Source organism: Ooceraea biroi, chromosome 3 (assembly GCF_003672135.1).
Source record: "Ooceraea biroi isolate clonal line C1 chromosome 3, Obir_v5.4, whole genome shotgun sequence".
NCBI lineage: Eukaryota > Metazoa > Arthropoda > Insecta > Hymenoptera > Formicidae > Ooceraea > Ooceraea biroi.
The window spans coordinates 11361363-11372005 of NC_039508.1; the positions used below are offsets into that span (position 1 = coordinate 11361363).

General features: G+C 46.8%; 1 protein-coding gene across 1 annotated transcript in view; it reads right to left on the reverse strand.

Moving 5' to 3' along the window:
- The window catches only part of LOC105276997 (tribbles homolog 2), a 20624-nt gene continuing 9981 nt past the window's right edge, over positions 1-10643 (reverse strand). The window contains exons 3-4 of the mRNA XM_011335097.3: positions 8100-8401; positions 1-3759 (exon numbers count right to left, since the gene is read on the reverse strand). Coding sequence (XP_011333399.1) covers positions 3300-3759; positions 8100-8401 — 762 coding nt within the window. The 3' untranslated portion in view covers positions 1-3299. The remainder of the gene's footprint in view (positions 3760-8099; positions 8402-10643) is intronic.

A 10643-nucleotide genomic window follows, 5' to 3' on the forward strand; every position in this document is an offset into this window, starting at 1 on the left:
TTTTCGTCGTAAACGCCACTTTATTTTGCCTATGTACAGAAACGAAGTTTCCCTTATCGCACCTAGATAATGATTCAATGATAGGACTCGCAGGATTCGTGCCCGAGCTTATATGTATATGTACATGTACACGGTTGAACGCGTCGACGAACGCGCGCGCACGCACGCGCACGCGCCGCGTTTGTACCCTGACTGAAAATGATACGACGTGAGGAATAATCGCGCCGGGACGGCGACGTCTCCGTACGCGCGAGTTTACCGAAGTAAAAAGGGGAGAAGAGTCTGTCGCTTTTTACGCCTCGCGGAAGTTACAAAAGAGTCTCGCGCGAGTCGGTAGGTAGGTAGATAATGGTAGTAGGCAGGTAGTAGATAGATAGGTAGTTTTAAATACAAGAACACATGGTACGCTCTTTCGCGCGGAACGCGAGGGATCGAGCCGCGGCGAGCGAGTTTCGCTCGACGAAACCCCCTCGCCGTCGCTCCCCTGCGCTCGCTCTCTCTCTTGCTCGTTCGAACCGGAAGTTCCGCGAACGCGAACGCCTCGACGTCGCCCGACGCGGATGCGACTCGCGCGGAGGCTCGCACCGAGGTCGAATCGCATCGCGACAGTCCGAGTTGATCACTTGCGTCTCGCTTTTCCGCTGCTGATCCGGAGGAGCGTCTTTCAATCGATCACCGTTCCGCCGGCGTAATTTGTAAAACGCGTTGCTCTTGGCAGGCTTGGCTCATCATCAGGCTTCTCGTAGAAGCGCATTCAGTGAATTTACATTATATTATATATAATGTAAATTTAATAATTTACAAATTCTGTTAAAAAATGCAGCGTTTCGTTGGGGAAGATTGAAATACGTCGCTCCACATTAAATTCCGTTCCCTTGCTTGCTCAATGCCGCGGGCTTCGTCAGTTGCTCGGCAATTCCGATCTTGTAGCGCAAGAAAAAGATAAGCTTAAAAAGCGCTATTCCGGATACACACCTACCGACAACTGCAGTGTCGATAATTCTTTATTTAGCGGCGATACACTGACGACCTCGGCGCGGCATGACTAAGCCCGCCGTGCTGCAGACAGAGGAAAAGGTGATCAATCACCGAGATTAACGCTACTCGAGATGCGACTCAAGCCTCAGTGTCCGCTTTGGAATCTCATTCTCGTGCAATAAATTTGCGGCAATAAAAACTTTCATGGAAAATAATTGAGGATTATCCGTGGCACCGATTTGTCTGTCTTCGGACACAGTTCGACCACGAGGAGTCAATCTCGTGAGAGAGAAAATCCTCAAAATGAGATGCGCGTAGCCTCATGTAGAAAACTGATATACAAAATCGGTCGATCGTTCGCTTCGTTCGTTCGTCGAATCTACCTAGTGAGTCGTATTAATATAAAACGCGCGACAAGCGATGATCTCGGCGGTCTGTAGTAGGAAGGGGGGCGGGGAGGGTGTGTAAATTTCTGTCTTCGATTCGCCAGCGAGTGCTCTACCTGAAAACATCGCCCTCGATGAACACATTTTGTATTCATGGATACCTCGTGCCCGAGTACTCCAGAAGCGTATTCTTTTATTGTTCTTAAGTTAGAAATTCGCCGATTATTATTATTATTGTATTGTATTCGCTTTCTCTAAAAGGGTTAAATCGTATAGGCCACATGTCCAAGCAGTCTTGAACGTTTTCAGGCAATGTTTTTAGGTCAGAGAACGAAGTTTCGTCGCGCGCAAAAGGGAAATGTCCCACCTTCGTACCTTCGTCGTCCGTCTAGTAGATTTGATTGACTCTGCGACGACGAGTAAACGAGCGGAGGAAGAGTGAGCCGGATCTCGGATTAGTAGTCTCGTCATTCATTTCGACTTCGTTCTAACGTTTGGCTTGCACTAACGGTATGGCGTCGTCGTCGTCGTCGTCGTCGTCGCGTCGAACGACTGCTATCGCGTTTATTTATTTTTCGACGAAATGTTTAGCTTGAATCCGACTCAATTTCCAGTCCCACTTATTCGTCGCCTTATGTACTATGTACTATGTAATGCTATACAAAGCTCACTGGTTGTTCTATTCGAATTTACATTACGTTCAAGTCCCTCGCTTGAATTTACATAGCTCCGTATGTACATACATGGATCAACCAGTAATAGCCGTAAACCGTAAAAACCATCCCGTGTAGATGCGCAGACGCGAGATATCGAGAGAAAGTCGTAGGATTTACTCGGGTATGTGCCTAACGCACGATACAAACATCAAGGTCGATCGAATTTAGCGACAATTATTTATTTAATTAATGTACATGGACTTCAGAGACAGATGACCGCAAGTAACCGTCCGGCTTATGAAACAACCTGTATGTTTCGTATCACATATATGTCGCTTAGAATCTATCTGCAAGATTCTATCACAAAAGATCCGCGCGCTGCGCGAACACGCTTACGTGGACGAGGACGAGGTGAATGATTCTCTTTTGGACCAGTAATGGCAATGTTTCTCGAATCTAGGACTCTCTTTAGCCGATAGAGACGTTCGTTTTTCTTCAATGTGTATCACTTGCGTCACGTTGCCTCCGAAATTGTCGGCGAAGAGTGACCAAAATCGGGAGACGCTATCTTACAGAGGATTCCTTTGATTGCCCTCGCCGTTCAGTGCCTCAACCGCGAGCCGTCTCAAGACTAGAGTAAGCTTATTCTTAATGAAACGTCCAAAGGTTCCATCATCAGCCAATTCGACTCTGAGTTACGGCACTAAACGGAGGGAGGGTCAACCCAGAGGTTCGTATTTTAGGCTTTGATCACTCTCCCCCACGTGAATTCCACGCCGAGAACGATTATTCTCATCCGTTGATGCTATCTTCGAAGCTTATTCTAGGCCGCCATTTGCCGGCGGAAAGGAGAGGATCGAGCAGCATCCGTGGACGCGCACGTCCGGGTGAAGCGTGCGATTCAGCTGCCATTAACACATTGACTGCCAGGATTTCTCGATATGCGAGAACTCTTAAATATAATAACGACAGAGCACGTGCTGCTCTTTTGATAATAATTTTGTTCAACGTTTCGTTCACGCACGTTTCTCAAATATACTTTAATCAGGTCATTTTGTGCTTCAAATGCAAGGTATCCCCCTGCCCGGGGGGCACAGGCAATGTGTTAAAAGGGGATCATCTCACACTCCTGTTCCTCTTTTGACTGCGCTAAACTCCTCCCTCTCGGCTCGCTCTCGCGATTTCGATCCGGCTGCTGTCGGCGCGCGTGAAGCACTAGGATGCTAGAGTGATACGAGGGTGTAACGCGCGGAATAATGATCCTTCTCCCGAAATAGAGTCAGTCTTGTTGAGGATTGGTAGGTAGCTCTGGTACGAGTTGGTCCTGGCACGAGGACCTGCTGCCGGACGTCGGCGTGCAGAGCCGCAGCGGCTTCGAGAGCCACGGGTGCAGTAACACGTCCTCGGCGTACGGTCGCTCGGACGGCTCCTTTCGTAGCAGCGAGCGGATCAGGCACTTGGCGCGCGGGCTCAGGCCCTCCGGCACGGCGAACTGGCCGCGCGAGATCTTCGCGAAGAGGGACGCGTGCTCGGCGTCGTTGAACGGATAACGGCCGACCAGCATCGTGTACACCAGCACGCCGAGCGACCAGATGTCCGCTGCCTTGCCAGAATAGGCGCGCCCGGAGCGCAACACCTCCGGCGCGACGTAAGCCGGGCAGCCGCGCCGGTCGGTCAGCTTGTCGTCGTCGTTCTCCACGATCACCGCGTCCTCCAGGCTCTCCAGCCGAAGCCGCGTTCTGGAAGAGGGAAAGGATATTAGAAAAATTCATCAAGATGCGTTACTTTCTCTGTAATATCATTCATGTCGCTTTCGCAAAGAGTAACGAATGTTTCACGAGTCGTAAATTTCTTTTTCCTCTTTTTCTTTTAGGATTTAATTCATCCAAGGTATGAAAGTATAATTCTAACAAATCATTGGAAAGCTGGTGAATCCGACGAACGGCATCTAGTTAACGGGAAAATGAAGAAAATTCGAAAGCTACGCAAACAAAACTGGAATATGCCAGTTTTGTTCATTTTTTTGCCCGAATGTTTCGTGTGTCATGCATGGCGTTGTACACGCCGAGTTATCCTGCATTTATCATCGACCGGCTATGATTTCGCCGTGAGTCCGCAAGGAGAAGATCTCTGCCGATCGTGCAACCTTTTACGCGCGCGCCCCAAGGCGAAGTATTTCAATTTAGCAAGAGGACTCCGCGATTGAGCCATCGCCATCGCCATCGCGGGCCGTTCTCAGCCGTCGTCATCGTCGGTAGCACAGAGTAAGGCACGACGAAAGGATGGGAGAGAGAAAGAGAGGAGAGCGTCGTGCTGGTCGGTCGCGACTTCGCTGCGTTGATCAACCTGCAACGCGGAAGTCACGCGTGTACGTAATATTCTTGGCTCTTGGGTAACTTTTGAGCTCTCCTTCCACGCGAGTTCCCGTAGTCTCGCCCACGATGTTCACCCGAGACACAGTGGCGTAGCTTGAGAAAGAGCTATTAATTTTGGATTAAGAAACATAAGAAGCCTTGTAAGAAGCGCGTCTCTAGCTGTAAGTTATTTTTTAAGGGAGAATATGATACTTTAACATCAGCTGCAAAACGTACTTCAGGATTGAATATTATCTTATCTATAGAATACAGTTGAAAGCTTTTACTGAAACTAATTATTTCTCGTTATTATATTTCTCATTATTTCTCATTAGTATATCCACTCCCAAAAGTTTCATATAAGTATAAATTGAGAAAGAGAGATTTCTGTAATAGAATTTTCATATAACAAAATTCAATAATAATAATTCCAGGAAACAGCTTTTCACTCGAAGTCATTATAGTTGAAATTTGTCATCAGCACACGACCACGAATCACCAAGTGCCACGAAGAGCGCGACGGAATCTCCGGTGAACACGTGTGACGAGAGAGTCGTTACACGATCTTGATAATCCGAACGAGTGGACGAGTGTCAATGGCCTCTCTCACGAGCAAATGAATCGAACGGACGCGATGGCACGCTAAGCCGTTCACGATGAACCAAACGCGGGCAGTAGACTCGGCTGCAGAGACAGAGAAAGAGAGTGAGAGAGGGGACAGGCCGCAGCTTTCTTCGCAAACTTTCACCCGTTCACGGCGGCCACGTGATATCGCTCCGGGTTCAAGAACCCCTAGCGGATGCTAGCGTGGCAGATTCTAGGCGCGCATTGTGATTTCCCGGACTTGGCCGCTTGTGAAATCCATGAACGTCTCTCATCGACAGGACATCTGAAGCATTTCTCGATGTCCGAACGGTTCTTCGCTCTCTTCGGGCCTCCCTGGACGACGGTTACCCAAGTATGATTAGCCAACTCCAGTTTCCCCGTTAACGTTACAATTGTGAAGTCGAGGCTCTCGGAAAGGGAGCGCGCCGCTAGGCAGCAGCTGCTAATGACAGTCATGGGTGCCATTAATCACGGTTAACAGTATTCGCGGATGCAATCGTAAATCAATGCTTCTAATAGCAAGGTGGACTTGGAGATTATTTCATTTTCATCCTGCAATTACATCGATCTGTCTATCGGATAGAGAAACCCGGAACTGCACAGTCGCACGCGGATACGACTATCGAGCACGTGCTCGTCCTCGACGTACAAGCGATTAATTGCAGGAACGTGACAACTGCCTTTTAAAAAAATATCGAAAGTTTACAATGTTGTTTACAAGCGTTTTACAACTCGAATTAAATACTTTGATCCTTTCTTCAATATCCGGTTGGCGATGTGTCGGGACAGAGACGCGAATTTAGGTCTCGGGTCAACGTCCCGGAATTCACAGTTTTGAGAATAGAGAGTACCTCTCTCCCGTGCGCAGAATCGAACGAGGCCGAGAATTTGCTCGCGAGGTTGATGATCCCCGCGAGTGACGATCCTCCTGATTGAATTCGGCGCTGAACCGGACCAGCGCGAAAGAGCCGTTGCGAAACGTACGTGGTGGAGAGAAATCCGGTCACGAGACCGAATTGCGCTTTTCACCGCGATCGTGAGCTACGCTGCGCCTGATGATGATGACGATGACGGCGACGACGACATCCACGACGGGCATTTCAGCCGAGATGCACGCGTGACGCATACAGCAATTACCATAGGTCGAATTCCATATGCGGAGGAACATCCGGGAAAAGGCTGATTTGATCGCTTAATCCGCCCATTGTCGACCGATGAAGGAAAGAGAAACCAACGCGAACGATCCGCGGCGCGATGGAGCTCGAGCAACAGGCTGTCTGCTGAACAATCTAAAATCATCAGTAATATTAATATCAATCTAAATTTATCCGACGCAAACACGATACGCAAATAATTCTGCCTCGAGACTGAAGAATTTAATTTAAGTGAACAAGCGAGTCAATTTCTGATTCGTGAAACCACATGAATGATGTTAGTTGGTTACAAAATTAATTACTTAACACTGATGAAATTCTCGATTTTCTACTATCGCGTACTGCAACTCGTCAAAACATTTTCCCCTTCGGCCCAGAATCGTCCGCGTTACGAAGTTTCGCCAGCGCGGGTCGCGTACACGTAATCCGGTGCGCGTTACCGTAATCCGGGGCTTGCGTCCTAAGTGCGTCCGATTGCTCGCCGGCAAGGGAAGGCTCGAGAGTCGGCGAGAAAGGGAGGAAAATGATACTCCACACGCCTGTCTTGGACGTCGACCGCGCCGGAATGAACCAACGAACGAACGAACGAACCACGCGTTTCCTAATTATACCGGCGTTTCAAAACCACCACGTTGCCGCCGCAGCAGCCGCCACCGCCGCCGATGAACCAATATGCTTTTCTGTGGCTTGCAACATTCCCCAGGCTCTCCTTATTCTACGTGCGCGCGTGCGGGAGCAGCTCGCCGAGCGGCAGGAATGCGATTGGCCAACAACAACGGACCGACGTACGAGTCGATCTCCCGATCGCCGGCCACGACACACACCCGCTGATCGACCACTGGCTGCTCTGATCGGCCTGGCCGGTCGTTGCTGGCGTTGTCTGTCCGCTGCAACGACACGTGGGTGCGTCGATCGTGTATCGTTGCAACGCGCGGATAGTCGCACGCTGCGAGAGATAACGCCAACAGGCGAACTCGTGCGCAAACACACCCTAAATCACGACCCGGCCTCTGTCCGATGGAATCCAGGCATGGAATTATTACAATGAACGTGTGAGAGAAAGGAAGAGAGAGAAAGAGAGAGAGAGAAAGAGGTCACGTTGCACGTAACTCATAAAGATTTATAATTATGAACCGGTGGAAGGTGGGTGTTCTCGATACACCTGCTCGAGTTAAAGCAACTTTGAAACTTTGACTTCATTTTGACTGGCATGCATTTTTCTTGCAGAAGAATGCTTCGTTTATTAGCCTTTTCAATTTGAGAAAGTATTCATTTGTCTGGAATGGAACGTGGTAATGCGATGTCAGTATGATGGTTGTAACATGTTTGTTTTTATGAGTTATTAACAGCGTTAATCAACATGTATTAAATTCCTCTCTGCTCAATGTACTGTGCGGACGCATTCGCAGCGTAATTTGTATTTGAAATCAGGTTTCAAGGACCAGCTCGATAAATCGCCGTAAATCTCGCGTACGGTGCGCTCACCGTGGCGGTGTTAGCGAAACGCGCGACGAATTGGCTCATACTCATTTCATTTCCATATTCGCTCATTTCTTTCTAGCGCCGGGAATGGAGAGGTCACTCGCACTCGAGAAAAACACACCCACAGCGATCGATTTCCCCTTCACTGGGAAAAGCGAACGCGAACCCTGCACTATTGATACCTTCGCTTCGATCCGAGCGACGCGTGTCATTTATCAGCTTTCGTTGAATTGTTGAGAAAGACGTGGTGTTCCGTTCGTTTCTCTCTTAAACGTTGCTCGTTAAAGCAAATTAATACATAAGTGCCATACTGAGAACACAAATGACGAAATAAAACCAAAAATGAACAAATATCTCAAGAAAGCCATTTTCCTTGAACTCGAGCTTACAACAAAATAGAAATAATGTGCCATTATCCCGCCCGAAGGCCGACAGATGAAAACTAAATTTAGAACAGGATAAAAACGCAGTGCGGATTTTTACCTTGCTTCATCAGCGAAGACAAACTTCCGGAGCTTGAGGTCTCTCAGCACGACTCCATACTCGTGACAAGTCGCCACAGCCCTGGCCGCCTGCCGGAAGAGCCGCCTCGCCTCGGGCTCGCGTAGCCTCCTGCGTGCCCTTACGTAGGCGTGCAGGTCGCCGTGGTGGCCCTCCAAGAGGAGATAGCGCCGACCTCCAGGTGCCTCCACCACGCCCGCCACGCCGCTCGCCGCGCCGGTGCCCTCCAGACGAAGGTGGGCCTGCAGCAACGCCTCGCAACCTTTGTCGCCCACGGTCAGCGCCTGCAATCCGGAAGTGCAACGTGATTATCAACATATTCAAGCCGGAAGTCAGTCTAAAAAAATGTTGCTGGAAATAGAGTGTTTGTTCTGTAATTTCATGCACTCTTGGACATATCGTTCATCCAAACTACATCTTGAGGCTTGGATTGTTGGAATGAAAACGATGGATCTTTTTTAGACTCGAGCGTTTTTGACAGAAATTCGATATTGGTATTTTTTTTCGGTCGTCTGATTTCGGAACAGGCCGGAATGAAACGTCGCTCAGCATTTTCAATTATTTCAACCGGATATCCTTGAGGAGGCAATATTAACTCGGCGGACTTTGGCAGATCATGAAGGCGATCGTGATTCCTTCAGACACCAGATATAATACAATCGGATGCGCGATTGATAAAGTTACATCCGCGTCTCGCTCTGAATATAATTGACGCAAAACCTATTTTTTTAATCAATATCCGCTTCTCATTTCGAGCATCGATATCGAACTAGCTTAATATATTAGATGTGTACATTAATAGAGAATCTATTGGGTTGGCCAAAAAGTAATTGCGTTTTTTTCCAATAGATGGACATACATGTCTTGAAATGTAACTAACTTCATTCTAAACCGCAAATTCATTATGTAGGTTAACAACTCACAGTTCAAGCTTGTTTTACAAAAAGAAAGTACACGATTTCGTTAACAATTGTTTGTTTGCCGTCGATTTCTAAATGGAAAATCAAAAAGAACATTTTCGTCATATTTTCTTTTATTACTTCCGAAAAGGGAAAAACGCTGTGCAAGCTCATAAAAAGTTATGTCATGTATATGGCGAAGATGCTTTAAAACTGCGGCAGTGTCAAAATTGGTTTACTAAATTTCGATCTGGAGATTTTAATGTGAAAAATGCACCACGCTCAGGAAGGCCAATCGAAATTGATGATGACAAAATAAAGGCACTGATCGATTCCAATCGGCGTTTAACGACACGAGAGATTGCTGAGAATCTTAACATATCGAAATCGAGTGTTGAAAACCATTTAAAACGACTTGGATACATTAGTAAGCTCGATATTTCGGTAGCACATGAGCTCAAAGAAATTCATCTCACTAAGCGTATTGACATCTGCGATTCTCTTTTGAAACGTGAGGAAAATGATCCATTTTTGTAACGTATGATAACAGGCAACGAAAGATGGATCGTCTACAACAACGTCAAACGAAAAAGATGGTGGAGCAAGCGTGATGAACCTGCTGAAAGCACTTGAAAAGCAGATATTCACCAAAGAAAGATTATGCTGTCAGTCTGGTGGGACTTTAAAGGTATTGTGTATTTTGAGCTGCTTGCAAGGAATCAAACCATTCATTCAGACGTATACTGTCGTCAACTGGATAAATTAAATGATGCCATCAAACAGAAACGTCGAGAATTGGTGAATCGCAAAGGTGTTGTGTTTCACCATGATAACGCTAGACCACGTACAAGTTTGGTCACTCGTGAAAAATTGTTGCAGCTTGGATGGGATGTGTTACCACATCCACCATATTCGCCAGACCTGGCACCATCAGATTACCATTTGTTTCGTTCTTTGCAAAACGCCTCGAATGGTAAAACCTTGACTGCTGATGAGGATATCAAATCGTTCTTGGAATTGTTTTTTGCTGAAAAAGATAAGTACTTTTTTGAGCGCGGAATCATGAAGTTGCCTGAAAAATGGCAAAAGATAATCAAACAAAATGGACAATATATTGTTTAATAAAGTTTTTGTTTCCCATGAAAAATTCGCCTTTTATTTATATAAAAAAAAAAACGCAATTACTTTTTGGCCAACCCAATAGCAAAACTGAAATCAGTTCGAGAGATAAAAATTAATTATATGATATATTAATTTATATATGCATTAAAAAACATTTTTCTTTCACCGGTGCTAATAAATATTCCGCGCGTTACGAAAACTGTACTACACAAACGAAATCGTCGATTACTCTTGAAATTCTGCTCGTCCAGCTGTTCATCTCTCCTGGCTCGTGTCGAAACGTGACACCATTTCGACATTCGAGTCCCATTAGTTTAATAAGAGCACTGTGCGTTCTTTACGAAATCGCCCCGATCGGCCATCGATTGCCGCTTTTGTAATACTCTGTAACTTAAAGGAAAAGAAACAGAAAAAAGGACGTCGAAAACTCGTTCGCTCGCGGTAAAATTGTACACGGACATTCAAATGAGGGAAGATAAGACAAGGAAAAGAGAACTTGCAGCAC